This window comes from Antennarius striatus, chromosome 16, assembly GCF_040054535.1.
Source record: "Antennarius striatus isolate MH-2024 chromosome 16, ASM4005453v1, whole genome shotgun sequence".
Taxonomy (NCBI): Eukaryota; Metazoa; Chordata; class Actinopteri; order Lophiiformes; family Antennariidae; genus Antennarius; species Antennarius striatus.
Genome location: NC_090791.1, coordinates 6,195,194 through 6,221,416, shown reverse-complemented (window position 1 = coordinate 6,221,416; position 26,223 = coordinate 6,195,194). Strand labels below are relative to the sequence as shown.

The following is a 26,223-nucleotide window of genomic DNA, read 5'->3' as shown; positions in this document are numbered from 1 at the left end:
TCAGGAAGTGAACATGCTAATGCTCACCCGTATGCTCCGTTGCTGATCAGCTTGATGGTCTGGAAGTCTGCTTCTCCTGGTGGTTTCATCGGTTTTATTTTACCCTGTGGGTTAAATACTGAATTTCTATATTGCCTGACCAACATGGATGGTTGTAAACATTGATAAATCATTGATAGTATCACATTCCATCACAGCTGTAACTATGGTGATCAGTCAGATCATCGGTGCAGATATCTGATTATACTCTCCTCTGTCTCATCTCATCTCAGCGTATTGAAATTGGAGTCATGCCTAAGGCGGGACATAACGCCCTGACATTCCAGGATGGGTGTGTCCTGCTTTTTGTGTTTCGGTATAAATGAGCTGAGCTGGACAAACATGTGTGCCAATTCATTAGCAGATGAAGCTGATATTCAGGGAGACTACCAAGGAGGCAGGAAAACATCAACAGTAAGCAAAAGTAGAAGATGGCTGAATGAACGTGGGGATAGACCGATCGCAGGAGAGATGGACGGGATTATCTCGGATCTCACCTCTGTCGAGTCATCGGTTTCAGGTGTGAGCGGCCCCTCGCTGTCGTAGCTATCGAGGTTTACCATCTCTGATGACGGAAACATTTAAATCAGCCATTAGAGTTTCTTCTAAAATTTTTCATCTGCACGTTTCTCTCATTGTCTCTCACCTTCAATGGGATCTCTGGTCAGTCCCAGCTGGCTGATGATGTACCGAGGAATATCTGTTTTCATCAGGTGACCCTCCTTGGCGTGATCTTCTGCCGCCTCCAGCAGATGGTAGAATTCCTCAGGGTTAAACTCCTGTGAAGCCAGAACAGACGTGAACATGATGTCATCAGGCGGAAAGTTTTGGAGCTCGTCCATTAACGTGGAATTAATGACATTATATTCGACTCAGTCAGATGATTGAATTTTTGCTTGGCAAATGGTTTCCATATAATTTGATTTGGATGTAAATCAGAAAATGTTTCTCTATCCAGGTGAAAGCCAGCCTGCTTTTAGCCGTGGCTTTCATGAATCACTGCCTCTGGAACAGTTCCAGAACACCGTCACTGTCGTCTGTGCTGCTCAGACTGAGGACAGACCCGGATAAAACCTGAGTTCCGCTTTAGGATTGGTCCCTAGTTAAAGGCGTTCTTCATAGGGGTTAATGTTCTACACCAAAACCCAAAGAGCAAAATAAAACATCCCCAGGTTCACATGGTTACAGCTATCTATCGCTGCTGAGCAATTTCTTTTTTACATATGTACAGTACTTTATTATAAGAATAAGATTAATTAATAAAAATTCATTCACCAAAAACCTTCACATACTCAGGTTTCCTTTTTTGGTGCTTGCTTACCTTGTTAGGTGATCTGATAGTTTATGCGCCATGAATAAAAGATTTATCGATTCAGACTGAGCGTGGAGGTGAACGGTCCTCTGTGGAGCTCGGTGGCAGCCCTGTTAAACCTGAAGGCTCTGATTTAAATCCCTCTTGTGGGATGCAAACACATGTCCCAGTGCAAAGAAAGAAAGAATTTGGCTCTTTGATGGAGGAGACGGCTGGTAGAAGTTAGCTGTATTTTAGTCTTGTAGAATTGTGACTTCATTCTTCTACTCTTAGAATGACTTTTCTCTTTTAAAATTACAATTTTATTCTTGCAGTGTTTTTACTTTATTGATTGATTTTGATACTCAAAAAATAAAACATTATCAATGTGATGGGAAAAAAACATGATTGTCTCCTCAAGAGGTCTGACTGTGTGAGGTATATATAAAGACTATAAAACTCAAGAGCCCATCCCCAACACTTCAGCTCTGTAGCGCCCGGCTGCTGAACCCAACCTGGATGATTCACACGTGTAACGAATCACACAGACCGTAACCCAAATGCAGCGATATGGACAAAACAAGGGAGAAACGACGCCAGTTAATCAATTCTCCACCTCACATAATGAGCTGTGGCTCATAATCGAAAACCACGTCAGTGTGGTGTGACTCATCACGAGGGATGCAAGACTATTATAAAACACTTGGCTACCTACGGTTACAAACATTTAGACAACACAGACACAAACGCATTCAGACACACACTCCGACACCCCCCCCCCCACACACACACACAAACACACTCCAAATATAAATGACACCGTGTCACAGTTTGTCTGAGTCAGGCTGGGAGGCGCCCCAGCGGTGCAGGGCCGCTGTCTGGTAGAAGTCATGCTGTGGCAGGGCATATTTTAATCTAAATGCAAATTTTGTTGACATCTGGATTGACTGGTTTTACGTTTTGATTTTCTACCCCTGCTGTGTAATACATAAAAGTACTTAAAAGCTTATAAAGGGCAAACAAATCAGAGTTTGTCCTCATGTTTATTTGGAGAAAACTCAATTTATCCCAAGTTAACAGGGGGGTGCTAACTGTGAAATGTTCTGTGATGAGGTTGGTCAACATCGCAGTGACAGGTCAAAGTGTTGGCGTGTTTTCTTACCAGGCACTCCAGAAGCCTGGCAGGTCGGGAGATGATGATGAGCACCTTCTTCGCCAACTCTGTGACGAAGGCCACTTCAGAGCTCTCTGAGCGATCGAAGGCCTGACGGAAGGAGACGGGCAGTTATAACATTTACTAAATCTATTAGACACAGGCGTCAATCAAAAGAAAGAAAGATGGAACGGGTGCTGAATTAACTGAACGATAAGAGAATATCTGTTCATGGAAAACAAAGCAGATCCGAAACGAAAGCAGGACGATCACAGATCCAATCAAGTCACCAAAATGGAGCTGCTGATGAAACCCCCTGATATCTGTTATCTGCTCCAGCGAGTCTGGCTCACGATTAGCCTCCGTTTATCTCAGCCAATCACATCTCTCACCAAAGAAGGGAAGACTGAAGATTCATCAGTCCATCAATATCCCCTGATAAGAGGACGGACCGGTCAGGGTGTCTTTTACAGATGTAAGAGTTAAAACCCCTGAAACCACTGAGCTACACAGGCACAACTTTCTATATTTGATACTTTTGATAAATTTAAATTAGCAGTTTAGACAAAAAACATGTAAAGTTTTATATCAAAATATCCAGGGCTTGCTAGTCAGTGCTAGTCGGTGTTCTGTCTTTCATCTTTTCTGACTCACGTCATGAAGGAGCTTCTCCAGGTTCTCCTGCAGCTCAAAGAAATAGACGGACGTGATGAGGCCCTCGCGGGATTTGGCCAGGCAGTCTCTGGACAGCTCAGCTATCTGATGGTGAATGAAGCTGAGGACCCCATCGGCCAGCGGAAGAACGTTCTCAGGAGAGAAAGCCTGGATGAACTCGGCTAACTTCCCTTCCATCTGGGCCGTGGCCTGGTGGGGGTAGGAAAGGTTGACGAGGGGGAGGGGAAATAGATTAGGTTCAGGACAAAAAAAAGAAAAGAAAATGATTTTCTTTAGAGGTCCCAGAGGAATGGGACAGAATGTTCAGAAAGCAATTTCATTTGTGGCTCTGACAGCATCGCTCTGCTGCCAGAATGAATTCATGACAATGTCAGTTTCTTCTGTCCGACTTGTGTCAGAAGCCCAAAGAGTTTTCCCCTCAGAACAACTCCAAGCTGCAAAAACAGATTTCCTAAAACCAGATTTTTTACTGCTGGAGACCCTTCCAGTGATTTTCCTTTTGCTATCAAACCAACAGAGGTGAATGGCTATCATTTAACAGCCGTGAACGTGCAGCGAATAAACTAAACGCCATGTCTGATCAGGTGAACACATCACGTCTTGGCAGGGGCCACGTAATCCTTTTTTGCTGTGGCTAAGCAGCGCCTGTGGCCCCGTGTGTGTTTGGATGTCAAACCTTCATTCACACAAATCTCTCGACACGTTCAATCATAAATTAAATCCCGTTTTACTTCTCTGATATTCCAGTTCCGACTTGATAGGATTAAGTAGTTATTGTGGCTGCAGAGATTAGTTTAATGCTCTGTAGGCTTACAGATTTGCTGTGTGTTGTGTGTGTGTTTTAGTGGAATACAAGGTTTATCACAAAGCTGCTTTGTAAATGCGTGGCTCACCTTTGGAAAGCGCTCTTTGTACACGTGGTTCATCATGACGATCTCATTATCATAGAAAGAGGAGGAACGTCCCGGGCTGGAAGGATAACACACAAACACACACACAATTATTCACTCATTCCCCCTACATCAAGACACAGACGGACTAATCTGCATTCTTTTCAAACATAATTGTGGATATTTGACAACTGACGTTGGCAGTGTACCCGTAATTCATGCAAGACATAATAAACATATTGCAAAGAAGAAGAAATTGTAAAGAGTTAAAAAAAAGAAGAAAAAAAAACATGTCGTGATGCATTTAATGTCCTCACATTAACTCATTTTTTAAATTTTTATATTCAACTGTTAAGTTCTAAGGGTAAAAGTTAAGCAGAGATCCTACAAGTTGCAGTTTTAAAGCAGAGAAATGTGGCCGGTTATATAAAACAACCGGGGGCAGTAAATCAGCTTAGGAAGCGTCCTTCTGGAAAGAGGACGGTCGGTGCTTTCAGAGCAGACGGGTGGTGCTGCTGCTGACCTGAGACTGCGGGAGCGTGGACGCATGTGGGGGGAGCAGCGTCCACCGTCATCATCCGTGATGCTCTCGGTGCTGCCAAAGTGCTTGGATAAGAAGTGGAGTTCATCCATGGTGGGTTGGAAGGGCAGCTGGTGCAGTCTCTCCTGAGAGGAGCTGGAGGACTGGAGCGAGATAGGAGGAAGAGGAGGGGAGGAAAGAGCAAAGGGCGGAGGAGGAAGAGGAAGCAGGGCGGGGAGAGGGTTTGGAGAATGAGGAAGAAGAGGGGGAAGCAGAGATGGAAGTTGGCAAATACGGAGGGGAAATGAGAATATCAGGGGTGGCAGACATGTCTGCTGGGACACGTCTGCCTCCGGTCCCTGGAGTCAAAACCAAATGGAGAGTCATTGTTCGTTTTATGTTTCATGTAAAGCACTTATACCTTGTTGTTAAATTTGACTCCACAAATATAATTGTTTGACCTCACCTCTTTATTTGCCCCAGTTAGCAGTCTTTGTGCTAAGCTAACTGGGTGCATTTCATTCCTCACATCATTGACTCTTTTGGGGAGTTGCTTAAACTAAGGACCTTGAACAGACCTGTCTGCTATTAAAAAGTAAAACTCAATACAATGAAAATTTCTCTGTTCAGAGAAAGAAGAGTCACACATAAATCTGATTAATAAAATGTCACAGCGAGGCTTTTACTGAATATCTTCTTCTTTCGGATGACAGGATATGGCTAAATTTACCCCAAGGCAGAGATACTGTAGAACAAAATTACTTCCATCTTATGCCAGCCACTCCGTTCTACATCACATTTCTCTTGCTCTTCTCATCTCACCAGGTTGGCATTCATCACTTTCCCATCCTGTCCTCTTCTCTCCATCCATCTGATCCCCCATCAGCAGCCAGATGGAGAGAAGGAAGCAGGCCTCTGATGCTAACACTACCAAACAAGACACGCTGAGGTGATGGAAGGTAGGGGAAGAGAAGTGGAAGCATAACAGAGATGGATGAAGTTTAAGTGGATTGTATGAGTAGTTTTGGCAGGAAGCATTTGTAGACAGATGATCAAGGCTGCTTTGTGCTTTAAGCAAAAAAGCTATAATGACAGTGAAGTGAAATGAATTGTTGGTTTTATGAGTTTCTGTCAAAGGATGCAGCAGCAGCACTGTGTCAGGTACCATTACAAATGAATTCTTTTATGTCAGTGGTTCCAGAGATCTTATATCTGTTACACACCCACAGTAAAGCCAACTCCTTCAACAGCAACAACCAGTTTATACTGTTTTTAATATGGCCAGATCTGTATTGGCATTGGTCCTAGTCAAAGGGGTAAAAAGTGCTTCAGTTATATTTCAGTCATTTATTTTAGCCAATTATTTCAACAGGGCTTATCATGAGGATGTCACTGCATTGGTCATCAATGATGAGTCATCATACCAGCGATATGTCTGTGTTACCGTTTATCTGATCCTGATGCTGAACTCATCACTTTTACGGATAACACAGAGTCCCTCTTTCTATCCAAGTTTAGCCACAAAACCGACTGATTAAAGTTTAAAGCAATACTGTACTTTAAGTGGCTATTTAGTTTGCACACTACTTTACTTTTAGCTATCGTGAGAGTCAATCCAATACTTATCAGTTAAACCTAACCCACATTTTTACAGATTATCCATTAATGTTAGGTTTATCTGATTATTTCTAACAATTCTTCCATTATCTTTAAGTTACCATTTAATTTTATTCATTAACTTTATGTTTAACTAATTATTTCAGCTGATTATATATTACATTGCTGTATCTCTAGGTGTTGTTTGATCTCTACACCTTGGTGACAACAGAGGTACCCTTTCTATCCAGATGCTGCTGTGAGTCACAGATCGATGTCATGAGATGGGAGTGGAGTTATTTACCGTTGAGCTGGGAGTGTTAGTCCCATATCCAGAGGAGGGTAAAGACGCCAAAGACCATCGTCGTCCGTCCGCTCTGTAGAGACAACAAATGTCACAAAAATGATGATATTATCATGCTGTATTGTGTTAAAGTTCTTTGTATTCCAGAGCCTGAAGGATGCATTAGGATCTGAAGCACTTATGGTTATATTTCACGACCAGTGAAATGATGAATGAGACTATAAGAAAAATCTGACAATCTATTTTCCGTGCACTGGACTATCTGGATTTCAGCTGCATTAAAAAAAAAAACGTCATGCAGCAGATGAATTTGTCCCAGGGGCCTTCCTTGGAGAAGACAGCCTAGCGGACTCATTTATTGTGCTTCTGTATGCCCCGATCACCCAGTGACAGGCAGGCAGACGGATTTAATAAATGAGGGCCGAGGATTTACAGGAGCAGTTTGTCTCCCAGAGCGTCATGGAGTCCAACCAGGGAGAGACAGAGGTAAATATGAGGCTCATTAGCCTTTATCACATTAATAAATAGGATAAATGAGGAGGAAGTATCGCTGTTGTACCTATTAAAGTCTGATCTTCATTGTAGACCTTCTCATTACTGCAGTTATTTTGACATGCTTGAATTTGACATGTGGGGTTCACAGAAGCCTCAAGAGCATTGGTCAATTTAATCACAGTTGTTAGATATTAATATCAAGAGGATGGGTTGAGGTCAGGGCTCTGTGGACTATTCAGGTACAGGAAACTGGTAAAACATTTCTTTATGACCTGTTTTTGTTCAAAAAATTTAAAGGAAAGAGTCGTAAATGTCAATTTGTGCTACAGCTCCACTTTTGCCCAATCCCATCTTAACTCCTGATTATAGCCATATTTGTAATGTATTAAAAACCAAAGAACAATCTGATACTGTATACACACACATATTTAAAGTAACAGATTAATACACTGATGGTTTCCCCTCCACACAAACACACAGCGTGAATAAACACTTTGATGTAATGTCTCGGCCCGTCAGACATGAGTCAGCTTGTTACGCTGTGAGGACCGGTGAGACGAGCAGCAGGGGCCTCCCTGCTCTATGGGATGTGCAACACCTTGCATAAAAACCAGCCTGCATGCCGTCTGTTTGCTGATGGTCGCCCTCTCCTCCCTTCACTTTATGGTATGCTCACTTGACTCCTGTCTGCCCGCCTGTCTGTCGTCTCCCCTCCCCCTGTCTCACTTTCTGTCCCTTTTACATCTCTGGAACAAAAACAAGTGAAAGCAAACATGTGCATTAACAGTTTGTGAACACAGCGATACTAAAGACCTTCTGGAGGAGGCAAACGAGAAGTGTGCCGGGTTGCTAGGAGAGAAGTTTCGTGGGCTGTCCAGAGGGCTGCTTCCTGCTGGGACAACGACACGTGATGAGACACATGATGAGATGCAGAAGGGCATAATAACAATAATAATAATAATAATAATAATAATAATAATAATAATAATAATAATAATAATAATAATAATAATAATAGAGAAAAAGTCTTTGTTTTATGTTAAGCTAACCCTTCAACTTTAGTGCATAATCATGACTGACATATCAATTTCATTATGTGACTCTGCACTAAAATGATGTAAAAAAAAAAAAGTATACTAACTAATTCAGATTGTTAGATGTAAGATTTTAGTCAATTTTAGTTAAAAGATTTAGAAAAATTTGTTTCAATTCTGTAGTGGTGAAAAAAAGTCTGAATTAAATATTTGGCCATTGAAGTATTTTGCCTGTCTGCAGTTAAAACACGTGATGAGACGGGGTTACAGCTGAGGTGTGATGTGTTAGTCTACGCACCGAGATGTCCAGGGAGGGGAAGGGGGGAGTGTGGACGGGGCAGCGTGGGGGATGTGGTGGTCAGGATCAGACTCTTCCTGTTGCTTGTACGGCAACTAGACAGAAGAAAAGAGGCACACATGAGATGACTTAAAGTTACCACAGCAGAGCCGTGTTTGTGTGCTGTATCTATGCATGAATATGTGCACACTGTGACTGTATGTACAGGTGCAGGACAAGTAAATGTGCAAATGTATGGACCATTACAGGAAGACAGGAAAGATAAGGTGAATTTAATTTTCTCAGTAATCCATCCATGTCTACCTCCTCCCGGCTACGATAAGAAATGAGGGAGAGAGCGTGGAGAAAAAAAATGAGATGGAGACTTAGAGAGAAAACCGGCATATTCAGTGAAAAAGGAGGATAAATATTGTATTCATGGAGAGAATTCATCACAAAAACATGGCAGAAACATCCACTTTCACTTGACATTAATCCATTATGCTTTTGGTGGATGATAGCAGACGAAAAATGGACTCCACACACATTCAAGCAGTAAAATGAATACACATTCTGCATTCAAACCTTTATGTTTTGTCACAAGAAAGCTCACCCTGGAACTCTGAATTTTAATATGAAGGTTTTCTAAAATATGTGTTGCAGAGCAGGCTTTGTGTTCCAAGGTAGTGGTGTGGCATAAATAAATGCAAATATAAGCAAGAGGGAACAAAGAAAAGAGAACAAACAGAATGCAAACAGCATCTCATCTTCACTGTCAGATGAAGAGAACTGTAGGTTTCCTTTCTCTCCGATTCCTGCTGTTACATGTGAAGAGGATGGAAAATCTTGACAAACATATACACACAAAGTAGACATGTGATAATGAGATTTGGAATGTCTTTATCCTGCATGAAAAAAGGAAAAAATACATAGAAGAAGCAGCATATTGAGAAATAGTCATAATTGGACAGAGGGAGACGCTGGCTGATGGATAGAAATACCTCTCACACTGTAGTGTGCTTCATTTCCCAATGTGAATCATTAATCTGATCACAGTTCAATTCAATTACAAATATAACACACTAATAAAAATGTAGTGTGCTTCATTTCCCAATGTGAATCATTAATCTGATCACAGTTCAATTCAATTACAAATATAACACGCTAATAAAAGAATGAGGTCAGGCAACATGAAACTTAAACACATTAAAAGCATCAGAGCACACAGCTGCTTCACCTCACTGCAAATATTTATTCTTCAATCTCTCGCTCTCTCCCTGGATGTGGATGGATTCACACCATTTGTGTCTGTTTTAACACCTGCCAGGACTGTGTTTTAACATCTGCCATCATTTCCTGCTGAACCGCGCCGGGCTACCTCGACCATCTGGCAACCCAGAGAAACCTTACATTTTCATTCCTGTATTGTAGCCACAAACATGTGACCTTCCAGTCGCCTGAATTTTATTATATCTCATGTTTAATAAAACATGAGATATATTTGTCAGGGGTAAGGGTTCAGGTTTATGACCTGTGACTCAGACTGCATGAAGCCATACTGCATGGTATAATGTGAAGAATAAGGAAGTTTAAAGAATAATGAGGTACAGGAGGAGGAAATTGGCATAAAAATGCTAAGCTATTAAATACAAATTTGAAAAGCTCCTGATACATGCAAAAAAAAAAAAGATCTTTCCCTAACTTCAGGAAATCTGAAGTATAAGATATCTCATCAGAAAATAAAACCAGACAGTGGTAAATATCAGAAAACACATGTGAATACAGGCAGCATCCAGTTCTCTGTTTATTTTTTAAGAAAAAAGATTTTAGATTTTTTTATATCTATGGTATGGTTTGGAAATATTGCCATTACCACACGTAGGGGTTATCTCTGCAGAACAAACAATTAATTTATTATTTGATTGGCTGTCAAAGTAACATTGGTAGCCAATCAAAACTGTGCTTTACAGCTGCTGCCTCAGCCAATCTTGTTAAGGAATTTATTTTTCATAGTGACACCTAACATTGTCAGGACGGCGCTATAGTTCATGTCCTCTTAACCACACACGGGACGTCCTGATCGATCACATACATAACTAACCCCGCGGTCATCAATCAAACGTATCTATAGGTCGTATTTAATGTCAGCTCACAACAATTATTGTGTCGTTCCACACACTCCCAGCTGAATTGATCACATCCTGATGTACCTGAAACATTTCTGTCTGATGCTAGCCCTACAGCGCTTCCTGTGTGTGTGTGTATGAGAATGTCTGAGAGTGTAAGCACACTAACTTCTTCTTTAAAGTGGGGCTGAGCAGCAAGACTAATCTTGGTTAATGGATTCTCAGTGTTTCAGAAATCAATGGAGGCTGGCTGCAAACACTCCAAAAAACACACACAGCACCCTCTTCTATGCAGCCTAGGAATAAAACACTGTCAGTGCTCGGCACCATAAAGCATGACGAGTCCAGCTTTACACATCCAGCAACTATGACGATGAAGATGGAAACACGTCTGGTTCTTCCTCGCTGGTCGTTCAAGATGAAGAGACGGGAAGGAGGGGAGGGAGAGAGATATATTCCACCGCAATCGGTGAATCTGAACTCTACTGGCAGTTTGCTGGAGAGCTGTTGAGCTGCTTACTATCATCACATGAAAGTGAGATGAGGGGAAAGCAAGTATTTCATACAAACTGGGGAATTCTGAATTTAGCAGGAGGAAAGTTGAAAAAAATCAAACCAGGGGAAAAAAAAAGACAGAGAAAAAAAACAAATTAGACATGCACAGAGATCTCAGTGGTAAACATGACCCAGTTTGGTTTTTTTCCACAATCACACACATGCATGAGTATTCCTACACTGCACAAACAAGGGCATGATACATAAAGCACTGCGGGGAATATGGTTCACTGTAAGCCCGAGCCGATAACACAGAGGCGGAACGAATAGGCTCTAACAAAGCCAGACAAGCAGGAGCCTTCATCCTCTGCATGTTCATACTCCTCCCTCTGCTAACAATAGGGGGACCATTAATATTGATCAAACCAAACCACCCATTCATATGAAACCACTCCGATGCCTGTGATGTGCAAAGATAAGTAGATGTAGATGAGAGGCATGGATGAAGGAAAAGGAGAAAAAGGGAGAGCTTAAACTTAAAAAGCAACAGCACTTCAAAGACAGGAAAGAGAGGAAGAGATGGAGGCAGGGATGGTTTGATAAACGCTGCTGCATCAACATCACATGACACATGAGGTGGGTAAAGGATGGTGCGGGGGGCAAAAGACAAGATTTAGAGATGGACTGAAGGAAAAGATATTCTGTTATATTCATATATATTCATTCATCTTAATTTCTTCTCTTAAAATTTCACACTCGTGAAGCACAAGTCTCTCTAAACAGTACACATGCTTGCAGTAAAAAATTTAAGGGCATTAAAGGAGGGAAACACGTTATTTCAGGAGCAGGACATTAATTTGGTGTCAACCCCAGAGGGAATGGGAGAGGAGGGAGCCGTGGTCACATGACGGCTTGTTGCTATGCAGCGAGCAGCGGGGAGGCTTTTGATAACACTGACCAGATACCACAGGGAAGGAAAAATAATGTCACTAGGGTTCACCTTTCCATGGTGTAGGGAGGCGAGAAACAATCTCCTAATGGACAAACCATGTAAAATGTCAAAGCCGTTATTTGGCATCATGGACAGGACCCTAGTAGGAGCTTAAAAGAATTCAGTAGGTCACTAGTAGAGGGATGTTCAGGAACTAGACAGGAGATGATTCCATCTGTGCAACAATAACAGCAAGAAACCTCCCAGAATTAGAGCAAATAAAAATGATTCAAAAACCAAATATAATGTAACACAAAAAGCATCAAACAGCTGAACTAAATGTAAATGAAGGCTTCCATGAGTTGGTAAAAAAGGAAGACAGTCGACTATGTTTAAGGGTTTAAATGCACCATCATGTCTGCGTTCTCCACATAACAAGGCTGTGTTGTGTTGGAGAGTAGAACAAGTTCAGCCTGCTTTAAAAAAATCTTTTAAACAACTTTTAAATCTTTGCTCTGTTTCTTTAAAATTTTCAAATAACTTATATTTAAGGGCCTTTAGGATGACGACATCTGCTAATCTGCTAATCAGATCTGTCATTGATACAAGAAGTGGTGGCACTATCACCATGCCCATGAGGAATGATGGAATTATATAATTGTGTGTTTCTGGGCTGAACAAACAGCTTTGTTGCTACTTAAGGTGGTTATGTAATTTATCCTGTTTTGTCTGGAAAGGTTTAAAAAAGGCAGCAGCATCCAGGTTTTAATCCAAAATCTGCGATGCCTCTAGTCGATCTAGTTTCTAGTTGTTCATTGAACAACTGGATCGCTGTTGACAGCTGAGGAATTCTACATATGCTTAAAAATTAATACACAATCATTTTGAATATTTAAAATGGATGTTTCTGATTAATTTTGCATTATTTCATTACACAAGTACCAATCCTTTCACCCCAGAACTATTTAATACAGAAGATATGGTGGTTTATCTACAGGATACAATATGTATTGATTGCCAGTCTCTTTAAGGATATTTTTCACTGGGTCACATGACCAGCAGTAAAAGGCAAGGACAAAAGGTAAGATGGTCACCATGGGGCCCTGAGGCACAAAACAGTCCTCAGTGGGTCCCACTGCACTGAGCTTGTGTTTCGTGTCAAATTCATTGTGTGACTATATGTACCAAATCCAGGTGAGAGGATAAAACCCAAACTCCTCACCTCTTCCCTCCCAGGTTTGGCAGCCCGCTCCGGTAGAGAGCACTTCAAAACCACTCAGCCGGGGTTCAGACTTGTTTCTCTGCAATCGAATCTACCGTCTCGGTCCGGGGAACTACAAGGCAGCTGACAACAGCAATATCAAGCTCTGATAAATCTAGTTCTGTTAGGCTTGTGTACTCAAAGATGTTTTCATGTAAGAGAAGCCCTGAGAAGAGACAGAGGAGGGGATGGAGGATGAAAGAGAACAAGAGCGTCATTACACTAAGAGCAGAGGAGAAGGGTAGGATGTTCTGCTGAAATCAGGAGCTAATGGTTGACGTGAGGTTGTGTATTAAACCCTGCAGACCTCTGAGGGAAGCTGCAACACTCAGAAGGTGAGAGGTGTCCCGGTGTCGTGGATCTCTCAGACCTCCTCCGGTTTCTATATAATTGGTTAAGTGAAGAGAAACGACCGTTTGAGCACTGTGTGTGTGTGTGTGTGTGTGTGTGTGTGTGTGTGTGTGTGTGTGTGTGTGTGTGTGTGTGTGAGACCTGTCTGCCCACAGGAGATGCCTGAGGGAAACACACATCCAATATATTCAGCCCTCCCCACCTCACTTCATCACCCAAACAACTAATAGGTGCTCGAAGCGTTTCTCCACTCAAGTCACTCTTGTTGCTACGCTTGTCAAGCTCTCCATTCCAATTCTGGAAAACAGCACACGCTAGCTGGTTGCTAAACATTAGCTCGCTGAGCCGACTGTCTGTGGTTGTCTTGAGGAATAAAAAAACAGCATCTAACATATATAACTATCCAATAAAGAAATCTTGCATGATAAACACATTAAACATTGTGCTGCTCGCTGAAGCTGCTCCGTGGAGAGAGGCTGACCTTTGCTCTGATGCCAAGGTCTCATGTTTTGATCAACATGATGCCGTACGGTCTTCTTCACAGGCATTCCGGATTATTCCTGCAAGATCAAGAATCTGTATTTTGTGTGGCTTCAATGTAAAACTGGTATTTAACCGGTCTGTCTGCAGTCTGAGCCTGTTCAGCTAGAAAATCTGTCAGGCTTTATGCAGGATGGAAAATAACAGCAGAGACCTCAGACTGTCAAATACTATGTACTTAAAGCTCTTACACAGATCGGCTGTGGATGCATGTAAAAAGTGAACAAAATGAGTGAAGAAAGTAAATTCATGACACAACCCCATGACGTAACATTCAAATCCTCATCAGACATCAGGGCTGGATGAAACAAAGAGGAGGAGGCGCCGCTCATGGCCGTTCGTGCCTCGTGTGTTCACGTAAGCGTAGTGAGCCGGTCCCTAATGGAGGAGCAGACACAGATATCACCCCAGGGCCCAGCACTCCCTCTCCATCTCAGCCTCTCCTCCTTTCACCTCTTGCACAACCTTCCACTTTGTCCTCCTCCATCTCTTTCATTATCTTAATCGCTCATCCCTCTCGTCATTTTCTCTTTCCTAAATGTGACTTTGGCTGTAGGGAGCGCAGACCTGTGCTGCATTTGATATACACCTTGCAGCTCTCGCTAATCGATTCCTCTTGGGTTTCAGCGCCGCCGTCGGTGTATTTCAGAGACGTTCGCATTATTCCCATCTGTCTGCTTGTGCCTGGGCTCAGGTGTGCCATGTGGAGTCTCTGCTGTAATACAAGCTGGTCAGCATGAGGCGATGAAGTCATCCTAGGAAAGTCAGTACGACATCCACTACTGCCATCGCTGAAAAGGAAAACTTCAGCGCTCAAATGTCAGCTTGTCAGACTGTTGACATCAGAACGATTTAATGCATCCAGGAAAAAAAAACTGATCACATGATTTATTCCTTTTGATGAGAAAATGTCACAAATCTTTCTGGTGGATTCTGACAAAACTCTCTACGTGCATTCAGATGTTATTTCAGCTGCAACTAGAAGTGATAACAGGTGATGAATAGAGACATTTCATTTGCATAAAAATGTTCCCTAAAATAACCGATCCAATTATCCAACTTCAGCCACTGGAAAAATACTTCCGTAACTTTTTGTTCTGTCTGAGTCATTTTTGAGTCATCGGCTGATACGCTGGGCGGTGAATCAGTCGGCCTGCAGGGCTGGAATGAGTGTCGCAACCATGAGTCGTTGTAACTCATCAATAACTTCCTGTTTTAGGTCACTACAACTACAACCAGGGTCAAAGATATACCAGTAAAGGACCAGGAAGCATCAAAATTGTTTTTCTGCCTTACTTATTTGATTTTTCGGACAAGCTGTTCTTCAAAACAAGAAGCATCACAGCTTGTTAATATTTTTGGAATATTTTCCAAAAGCCTAAATTTGAATTATTATACATCAAGTCCGTGAATACAATGTCATGCTAGCAGGTATGGCGGTTCTCCGAGAGGAAAGCTCTATCATTTATCAAGATTCATCCTACTAGCCTTATCAGGTGACTTTGCTGTCCAAAGAGTTGCCTGATCCCAGTAAGTGATGGATATACTCATGAAACAGTCTGTTAGTAATAATAAACAACATGAATTATTTCATGCTCGACTGGGAGTTTAAGAACTTGTGCAGAAGCTGCAGTCTTCTGTAATCCAGTAAATCACCATGACTTCCAACAAACACACACACACACACACACACACACACACACACGCGCGCGCTCAACGAAATGGAGCTGACATTTAAAACCAAGTCGGACACACAGGCAGATGCACAAACATTGCCCTTACACACTAAGTGCTGTGTAAATACAAGCTCCTTTGTGATGTAAAGGTGCAGATATATGCAGAGAAATACCTAAACGAAGACAACGAGAGAGGAAAGCCAGTTTAACTTCATATTTAAGAAATCAGACCATCATCACTTCGTCCACATCCCTTGGCGTACCTCTTAGTGCGTCGGAACATGTTGCCGGTTTGGTATCTAGGCGTAGCTCCAAGCAACAGGAGCAGCAGCAACAGCTGAGCAGTGATGGAGAGCTGTCGGAAAACAGCAGGTCTCTAACGAAACATGTAATTCCAAAGCAACGTACGATGTAGCGAGTGCAACCTTTAGATGTGCAATGGTGTCTGGACAAGTCTGGCCGGACACCAGAAGAAGAGAAGGAAAGAGAAGAAGAAGAAGAAGAAGAGAGTGAGCAAGAGAGAGAGGGAGAGAGAGGGAGAGGGAGAGGGAGGGAGGGAGGTAGATGGGTTGGGTCTGACTTTTAGTGAGTAACAACAAAAAGCAGAAAGCTACTGCAGGTCATTTTCTCAAGGTCAAGTTGTCACGGTACACTGTGTGATTTTGTGATATTCACGGTTGTGTTTTTCTTTTCTCTGTGATCTCAGAGCGTGTTCGCTGAAAGAAACTGATGTGGGTTTAAAAGCTTCCACTGCAGGCTACGGAGGATGAATGAATGAAGCAGAAAGTAAAGGGACGTCAAATCATCTCGAGAAACGATCGAGGGACAAGGTCAAGTGAGAGTGTTGCATAACTGACAAACACATATTGAGCGGACTTTAAAAAAAAAAAAAAGCGTAAGTGACGACAGTATATTTGTCATGCACACTGTGAAAGGATGCGATGACATGAATGGATGCTGTGGGCAGATTGAATCCAAAGTCCACTCAACTGAGGTCATTCAGAATGGATAGCGTGTTTGATAGCGTCCTTCACAGGGAATAAGATGTGATGTGTGGGAGAAAGACGGAATCCAAAAGGCAGCTGTCTTAAGAGAAGCAAACACGGTGGTAAAAAGGGGAAGTACTAGAAGAAAGCGTTGTCATGAAGTGTCATTTAAAGGTAGATTAGCTGTGATAGCAGGAACGGTGAAGAGAAGATGGATAGGAAATGGAAAGAGGACAGGGATAGTCGGCAGAAACAAACAGATTAAACTTTAGGGGGAAAATCAGAGAGTTAATAATGAAACTGATTAAAAAAAACTCGCGAGCCTTCCCCCCATACTGGATTCTACATATTTCATTTAATTCTTTCTGCATTTAACTCTCCAGTTATGATAAAATATCTTCTGCTATAACCGCTCCATTCCTCCAGAGGAAGGAATGAAGGAATGGAGTAGAAGGGTAGAAGGGTTTTACTTCCAGTTTATTGTTGGTTTTAGACAGGTAGGCTTGTGTTTATACACATCCAGCAGACACAGGGTTGCATTCACATTCAATTGAAATCAGTTTTCTATTCCACCAAAGTCCGGGTGAAATATCTGGCTTGGCTGGTTGCAGTGTAATTTATTTGTCTGCTGTCAGCTGCTAAGAAGGTCGGGTTTAGAGGATTTTTCTCTTTCTCTGAAAGCGGCTGCCTCTGGCGACTGGACAACAAGAAAACTAAAAGAGAAAAGAGGCTGAGATGCAGAAAGAAAAAGCAGATGGTAAATTTTCAAAGATGCCCGTGTTTATTTGTTTGTCCTTTCGTCATCAGGAAAAAAATATATCTTTCATTCCCATGAAACTGGAGAGAAGGTCTCGACTGAGTGTCATTCCAGTCACTGATGTGTAATTATGTAAATACCTCAGATTTTTGGCTAAGAATCAAAATTTCAATTCTCTTGAATCATTTTGTTCTTGAATTCTTTGTTTCTAACTTCACCTCCAGTGGTAAACTGCTGCGTGTTTGACTAAGCGTGTACATGTCATATGTTTTATGAATAGTAATAACTATATATATTATTCACATCAAGACAGTTCCAGGTTTGACCCATTTATGTGCAGAGTTTGTATGTTCTCCTCCGGTTCTGTCAGGATTACGGATTATAAGACTATAATATGTGTGTCCTCTGCAATCATTTTTTTGACTTATTTTCAACAGTTCTAAGTGAGCAAAAATGAAATACAAAGGTGAAATATACAGTAGAGTGGCACAAAGACCTTCAGCACCATGGACAGCATCCAGAGCTGCAGGCCGGCCTTAATCAGGCTCCTCCAGCCTCCCAGCATCCCTCCAGCCGACCTCATCCTCATCCTCATCCTCATAAAAGCTGCACTCCACACCACAAGCACCACTCCAGCGTCCTCGGAGGTTTCCACACACAACATGCAAATCGCGCTCGCCAGCGACTCTTAGCGTGATTGTTTGTCATCATGGAGGGACTCTCCCAGGAGAGCAGGAGAGGAGAGACAGGAACAGAAATAACACTCACCTGCTGTTTTTGCGAGGCAGTGGCAAGTCCTTCTGGAAGCAAGACAAAGACAGAGACACAAAGAGAGATCAGGTACAAAAAAAAGAAAAAAAAAGAAATCAGGATGAACAGTAAAAAAGAACACGCTGACAGACCTGAAAACGATCTCCTATGAGAGAATGTCAGTCAGAAAATGTATTTTATTTTTTGTAAAGTGGCAATCTTTCTGAAAATGCTGTTTTTAATTTGTCTAAATGTTTCGTTAAATATCTCTATTATATTGCAAGAAATATCCATGGATGGATGATCCTGTCCATACTGTCAATTCCTATGCTAAAGAATGACATAGCCAAAGGTGTTGTGTGTGTCGAATTGATTATCTGGCACCAACCTTAAGGCCCTTATCATGTAAGTTATGATATTATAAATCAATTGTGTGTTTGCTGAGGCCTGACTCCAAACAGGGGCTGACCTGCTGATAGCTTGGCAACGGTAGCACAGAAAAAAAGATTTTTTTTTTTGGGGTATGCTATCAGATATTAATGCTAACAATAGCAGCTCTGTCTTATCATTTATTGGATTCAACATCAGCGACACCTTTATCAGAGATAATGTTATGTTCTCAAACACATCGGTTGGCCCTCATGATAGGAGATAAGGTTCTTATCGTGTTAGCAGTGAAAACACAATGTTTGTTAATGAGAGCCATGCAGCATGTGGTGAATATAATCTCTGATCGACCGTCCAAGTGTGTGCACCGAGCAGCCAAATGGGTCACGCTAGATTTTAAATCCTTCGATCTTTTATTTTTCAATAAAAAGGACTAATTATATTTCTTTACTGTCTTCAATGTGGATCAATGCATTGAGGATAAAGGCATCTTCTTTGGGACATACAGCTTTAGCCTCAGACCTTTTATGAGCATGATTTATGCCTGGATTTATCTACTGTACGTCTGAAATAAAAGAAAAAAACAAGTATTGAAATCAGCATAAGCATTACAATATGAATTTTTTTTTTTTTTTTAGATTTTTTTTTGCCAGTTTTAGCCAGTTATCATTCTGTATGTATTATCATCTATATTTGTTTTCACAGCAGCAGCTTTGGCCGTCGTCCTCCCATGTACTGAGAGCAGATGGGGAGACGACACTGGGACGCAGCAGACACTCACTGCAGAGCCGGATCTCATGCCAACACAGCCCGGCTCTTCACAAAACCCTCCACGCTGCTAGATGGAGGGGAGGCACAGAGAACAAACAAAGGTGGAGCAGAGAGGGAAGGGGGAGCGGGGGGTCGATCATGCATGCCACCCTTGAGCAGGAGTATTCTGGCTTCATGTGAGTCATTATAGTGTGTAATAGAATATGCTGTTAATGCATTAGCTGCTTTAACACCTACTCCTGTCACGCACTGGGTGACCCTGTTAAGGGACTGTTAGCATCGCTTTGACCACCTTCTAACCAACGTCAATGCAATTATTACGTTGAACTCCAGATAAGGACTGTGTGTGCTTATTTGTGTGTGTATGTGTGTGTGAGAGTGAGAGGGAAAGAGAGGTTTACATGAATGCTGCCGCTGGTCTCCATTAAAACACAAATTCATATTATACTGTGGCTGCCTGAAAGCTTTCTCTGACAAACACCAAAGCTCAGACAAAGCAGTGGTGGTTTTGTCATCCATGTGAAAACATCACAGAAGAGAAAGCGGGCAACAAATGTACCAGGATACACCAAATAGAGAGAGGCGAGGATAGAGAAGAAGAATAGACACAGGATCATAAGCCCATCATACACTGCAGCTTTCTGACCACATGTCCCAGGGGTTTACGTGTTAACAGAGACAAATCCCTCTTTACAAGGACAAATGAATATCCAACCTATTGATTCCTCTTCACTTTGTCCTTCATTGATCAGGCTAATTGACCCTGAGTCCTCAGAGCCAAGGAGATGATGGCTTACAAAAGGGAGAGGTATCAAGAAAGGCTTTCCAGCGATGGAGAAGATTACCTCACAGTGATCCTTTATGCGTGAAAAAACACGTGGAATACAAACTGTTTGTTTTCATGTATAAGGTTCATATTAAGTTATAGCATCAGAGCCCCACACAGGAGCTGGAGGTCATCACTCAAATTCAATTTCCCTAAAGCAAAACCTCCTCACAAAATATCTGTAGGTCTCAAATTCACTTTTAAATTAGAACTATTACCCTTTTGTCTCTTGGATTGCACTTACCATAAATAAAATTTAGCACAACGAGAGCCGCTAGAATGACTACCTCTACATCCTGGGATAAAAACAACAAGCATGAATAGTTGAGGCTCCCCACCAGTGGAAAATTACACTGGTGGGGCCACGTAGAGAAAGTAACCAAGGGGTTTATTGTCAATATTATCATAAAAAACCCTATTCCAGAATTAACATTGAATACTATGAAATACTCATAAAAAAAGTACAAATCATAAAATTTTCAAAAATTGCAAAATCCAAAATTTTTAACTCTTTTGGATCTGAATCCAGACCAATGAGAATCTGCATGTCTAGAAAACAAAAAAGAACTCACTGGTAAATTAAACCAAGTGCAGCCATGGAATATCAAATTAGTACATGAATACTTCGCCGCCACCTTCTGCTCACATAACATCCTGCTTGACGGTTGTACACAGTTGAATGCAGTGAAATTCTAGAGGTAGACTGAACCGTAAATCCACAGGATTGATTCTATCGTGTTGTACAGCAGCTCATTATTAAATTTTCAAGTGAGTCAGCCTTTATTAACCCGCTAGAAGTTCCATTAAAACAGTTTTCTGTCCTCCTTGCATACATATCATAATTCTAAGAATCCGTCTCACATGATGTCTGCCTGAATAATGTCCTCATAATCTACAATTCCACTTTAATTTGTAAAAAGGTCGCAAAGAGACAACTCATTTTTCAGCTAGCGCACCAGTCCTCTTCCTAATCTCCCTTTCTGACTCACTGCCTCGGCATTTCCAGTAAAGTAAAGAGTAAGCAGACAACATATCACAAAGGAAACGTTATCCTCGCTCCGTATCCACCTGCTACAACATATTCTGAAGGCTGACATCTGATCATCTGATGACTTAATTCTCCTGTGGTGTAATTAGTGTGCAAAATGCAAGGCTTTCTGTTCATTGGACGGCACGTTGGTCGCGTCACAGCATGAACCGAGGCTGAAAAAGCATCTTTTGAGGCTCCTGTGCAGTTTGGTTTGGAGGTAAATGCTCTCTGAGTGCGGCTAATGAAGTCTGGCGGTGAAGGGTGACTGACAACAGATGGGACGCTCCATCACAAATATGACACGTCTGCCGTTCCAGACTAGAAAGCAACACACTTCTACACAATATTTGCTCCCTTCTCTGACAGGAAATGGCAGCTCTTTTTTTATCCAGGTTTAGCTTCATCCTCTGGGGGAGTGAGCGGAGGTTGGAGCTTATAAATGATTGTCTGATCCACTTTAGTCTCAGGCTATCACACTCACAGGAGCGCACAGGAGTCTGTGTTTGTTTAAAATGAGTGTCGAGATGCGATTCTCTCACTGGCGGGAGATGTGTCTCTGACTTATGATGTCAAGTGGTTCATGCATGAGCATTCTGCCTCAAGATTACCTCCAGTGCTTAAAGATGAAGATTATAGTAAAGCGTTTTAGTATCGAACCTGCAGACGACCCAATTCTGTCAAGGCATGCTCGTTTTAACGATACATAACCTTGTTCACGGTTCAATGTGTGTGTGTGTGTGTGTGTGTGTGTGTGTGTGTGTGTGTGTGTGTGTGTGTGTGTGTGTGTGTGTGTGTGTGTGTGTGTGTGTGTGTGCTCCATAGGCTTGTTTTAAATGTCTGTCTCGTGTTTTTCAGTCACTGTAATTCTAAATAAATCATTTTAAATAAACTCAGCCTCAGGTGTGTGTACACAGAGATGAAGCTTTGTTTTCTTCTCCTTAGTTTCAATGAAAAAATGCCTGTCTACTGAAATCAGTTGACGGATAGTTAGTTAATGTGTGTTAGTTAGTTACTTAGTTAGTTAGTTCAGTAACACCCTAATCCTAATCCTAATCCTAATCCTAACTCTAACCCTAGCTCTAACCCTGACCATTACATGAGACATCGTAGTCCAGTGACTTTTGTCCTCTGGAACATATAAACCTATAAAATCTTTGCTGCCGTGTCCTTCAAGTCCTCTTGTCTGCACTGAAGGAATTTCAAAAACTAATAATTTAAATGCATTAGCAGCGCTATATGCCCATAAAGGAAATTGCTACTCTGTCAGGCCTGCAGACAGAAACACAGATTAGTCCAGAAGCAGCCTGCAGCCAGGAGGTGGCAGCCAGGTCAGTGTTCATCTCAGCAGCGTCCGACGGCGATCTAGGGGGCAGATGAGCTGATGGGTGGGGGTGAGTGTCAAGCAAACTGGACGGACTGGTGCTCTTTATGGTTCCACAGCCGTTTATTCTCATCATGAAGGCAATGGTGACTGAAACAACATCTACTCAGGTTTATGGTAGTTTATGATTATTATCAAATTATTATCAAAGAAACAAGAAACTTTTTTTTTCTGCACTATTAAACATTCTCCAAGGGTGAAGAGGGTGTCAGTCATGCCTTCATGAGTGGGTGCTGAGAATTATTTATACTATTTCTTCAGTTCTAACAGTGACCCAGAGAATCTGCTTTAAAACCATAAACTAATAATATAATTCCGTGGTTGATGAGGAAGCGTGTTTGTTGTTAAAGTTGCAGGATTAAGGGATTGGATGAGTTTCTGGTTATGTACTGTAGCTGGACTCGTGAAACAGAAGACTGTTCACGGTGGGATTGTTTCGCCATCACTGTTCTGTATAAACACCACAGAGTCATAATGGGGGAGGTGCACTGTTGTTCTGCCTGTGAGCAGGCCGGAGATCGACGTCCATATAAACAAAATGAGCTGGCAAGGCTTTAGGATAGGAAGGACATTTTGGTTTCATATTATATGTGAGAATTAATAAGCATCCAGTAGAAACGCAGACATAATGGAAGAGGCAATTTTGTTAATAGCATCTGGTTTTGCTGTTAAGAAAAGTGCTGCATGTGATATATGATGGTTTTTTCAAGCACCACAAAGAAGCGGTCACCTCTCCAGAGTGAACCCCGCCTCTGGCCCGGTGTCAGCTGGGATACGCTCCAGCCTGTCCTGCATTTCTGCACTGGATAAGTGTTTATAGAAAATGGATGGATGAACAGATGAATGGCTGGCTTGTTCAATGTAAGTGAATAAAGAGTCCTTGCTGCAGTGCTGGTACGTGATTGATGTGTAAAAACAGCACGCAAAAGCTAATGCTAACTAGCTTCTTTCTGTCAGCAGGAGTACAAATAAATCACATTTCCACAAATATATTAGAAAACAGCCTTAAAAAGAGAAGCAAAAAAAAAAAAGCAAAGATACTTAAACATAGCTTTTCATTACAGTTTTGTCTCACTGTCAGTTTTTATATACTGTAGCTTCTTTTATAAATTTTATATATACATGATAATGCCTGATATAAATATACTCTTAGTATTTGATGCATGATGTAAATATATGTTGAGGCAGCAGCCAAATGTAGTGTCAGAGTGCAGCAGGCTACAAGGTTCTGTTAGTAATGCTGAAGCAATGCATCGTGGGTGTATGACCTATGACCTCCTGCTGTTGAGTGGGGTGTGTCACCATATGGTGCTGACAGCATATCTGTGTGTGTGTGTGTGTGTGTGTGTGCGTGTGTGTGTGTGCGTCAGCCGGACAGAGAGAGAGTGACAGTTGGGATGATGACACCCAGGGGAGTGACAAGGCAGTGGAAGGGGACACACACAGCCAATCACACGTCAACACACTGTACATGAAATGCCGCTGACTTTGTGAGCCTGACTCTACGATGATTAATTCTCCAGCGCATCCTGTCGTACATCACAGCGGCAGAGAAGCGAGCTGAGCCGTTGGGATGATGAGCCATGAAACCATCAGCACACCTCACCACTAATCCTCCTGTGATTCCTTTATACCCGCTCCCTTTACACAGTAATAGGGGTCAATTTGCAGCTCCGAGGAGCCATTGAGAGCAAGCAGGATCACTCCATCTTTTTTTTTTTTTTGCCACTATAACCACCTTATTAGAGGTAAATTGGTTTTTTGAAAAAAGAATGTATCCGAACAGGTGCATGCACAAATGCCCACAGGAAGCTGTTGTCCTACTTCTGCTCAGTTCACTTGACTGAATCACACAAAGATGGAGGGGAGAGTGTGACCTGTGGTTAAGCAGGCTGCTTCATAAAAGAGTAATGTGAACAAGTCATGTCAGTATGCATGAGTGACGATTCATTAACTACATTTTGGCAAAGAGACTGTTCAGCCTACAGTGAAGGAAAATGGTTCTAACATGAGCTGATGATGTGTGACATCACAGCCATATGACCTGTTATATGATGTGGTTTACATACTGTTTGAGAAACACAGAGGATGTTTATCTGGAGCTCTGGTGAAAGCAGGATGATCACAAGAGACCCTGTTTTATTCTTTATGAACTGCAGTTAAAACCAGGCAACTATTCAAAAGTCAATCAACTGTTAAACAAAAAAAACAACCCCAAACTCTCATATAAATAGATGATTTGAGGAACAAAGTGGATCTCGTGACATGGGATATATTTTATGACATCACCACGGTCTCTTCTCAGTATTTTCTAGTGGTTTATACCCCAGAAACGGATGGCATATATTAAAGAAAATAATCACTAGAATTGATTTTTTTATTTGGAGTGGAACATCTGATTTCATGTAATTTAGCCTACAGAATAGACTTTAATCCATACCAGAAGTTAAATTAGAACAAGATTCTATTAAAATGTCATCATGATGCTCCGGTCTGTATTGATAAATTGCACTGAGATAGTCACTTATTATGCATGAATCAACTTGTGGACTCGTGGTGTAATGGGGGGTGTCTTTGAAAACAAAAGCAAGTGCATTATAGTAGAGTATGAGATCACAGGATGAGGATGCCCAGACCACCTCACCTGCAGCCTCCGGCGCCGTATTATTCCCGAGTCATCCATGGCGTAATGGCGAGCTGTGGGGGTTCCTGGTGGGGATTTCCCCCCCTGCCTAAATCAACCTCTTGACCTTCCACTAATCTGTGTTTTCACCCTGCGGGGTTGCGGCATCCACTGGTGCTACAGTTACACTCGAACCGCACCGTAGCCGCAGCGTCCAGACGCACCCGGAGTCAGAGAGGCGCTCAGGCGCAAACAGAAGGAGTCACGTCGAGGTGCAGGAAGATATCCCACAATAAATCTGTCCCATTCCGTCCTCTTAAAATGTCTGTTGGAAGACACAACGGCGGTTTCCACTTGTGACTTACGCTTTGTGCCTCGGTGTTTTCAGTCATGCTGTTGCGTGCGCTTCTTTTCTCAGCGACATCTCGCCAGAGGTTTGTGCGCCTCGACGCTCTCCAGCCGCGCCACTGGAGGCCTGAACGATCACAATGCCCATGGAGGAGCACCGATCTCCAAGTTCTCCTGGTGTGTGTCCACTGGAGAAACGTGAACTTCTTCCCACATTTGGTTCCAAAAAGAAAAACGTGATTATTCCACACTCTACTGCACCGCGGATGAGCGGCGCTGCTCCGAGGCGCGCTTCATCCTTCAGCTCCCCGGTCGGGCTGACGTTGCCGTGGATTCGCCGCGGAGGAGCCTGTCTGGTCCCGTAAACATCACGGAGAGTGGGGGAGAGGAGAGCGAGTGCTTGCCTCTCCTTCCTTTCCCCTCTAAAATACCAATAAAGTTGTGAACGCCGTCCGTTTAAATCTCACATCCGTTGCTCATCCAGCTCGTCGCTCCATGACTCTGGTGACTGGACGCTGATGCGGAGGAAACGCGGTAGTTGTGTCCCCTTTCCTGGGATTCCCTGTCGCCCCTCCTCCCACGCACAGGAGCCCTCCTCAGAGGAATGGAGCCGGATGGGCTGCGTCCCATTCAGCTCATGTTTATCCCTTTAGAAATTAGACACAGTGGCTGGAAGGTTTTCATTACTCTTGTTTTTAAAGAAGTCACAT

The 26,223-nt window shown here is 42.3% G+C and overlaps 1 protein-coding gene across 1 annotated transcript in view; it reads right to left on the bottom strand.

The window, feature by feature from the left end:
- Positions 1 to 26,012, bottom strand: part of LOC137609735 (microtubule-associated serine/threonine-protein kinase 1-like) — a 36,397-nt gene extending 10,385 nt beyond the window's left edge. Inside the window, exons 1-12 of the mRNA XM_068336978.1 lie at positions 25,187 to 26,012; positions 18,166 to 18,197; positions 8,296 to 8,390; positions 7,777 to 7,852; positions 6,469 to 6,541; positions 4,572 to 4,732; positions 4,052 to 4,127; positions 3,138 to 3,347; positions 2,493 to 2,594; positions 686 to 818; positions 537 to 604; positions 28 to 104 (exon numbers count right to left, since the gene is read on the bottom strand). Of these exons, the coding sequence (XP_068193079.1) occupies positions 28 to 104; positions 537 to 604; positions 686 to 818; positions 2,493 to 2,594; positions 3,138 to 3,347; positions 4,052 to 4,127; positions 4,572 to 4,732; positions 6,469 to 6,541; positions 7,777 to 7,852; positions 8,296 to 8,390; positions 18,166 to 18,197; positions 25,187 to 25,225 (1,142 nt within the window). The 5' untranslated portion in view covers positions 25,226 to 26,012. The remainder of the gene's footprint in view (positions 1 to 27; positions 105 to 536; positions 605 to 685; positions 819 to 2,492; positions 2,595 to 3,137; positions 3,348 to 4,051; positions 4,128 to 4,571; positions 4,733 to 6,468; positions 6,542 to 7,776; positions 7,853 to 8,295; positions 8,391 to 18,165; positions 18,198 to 25,186) is intronic.
- Between the last annotated feature and the right edge of the window lie 211 nt (positions 26,013 to 26,223).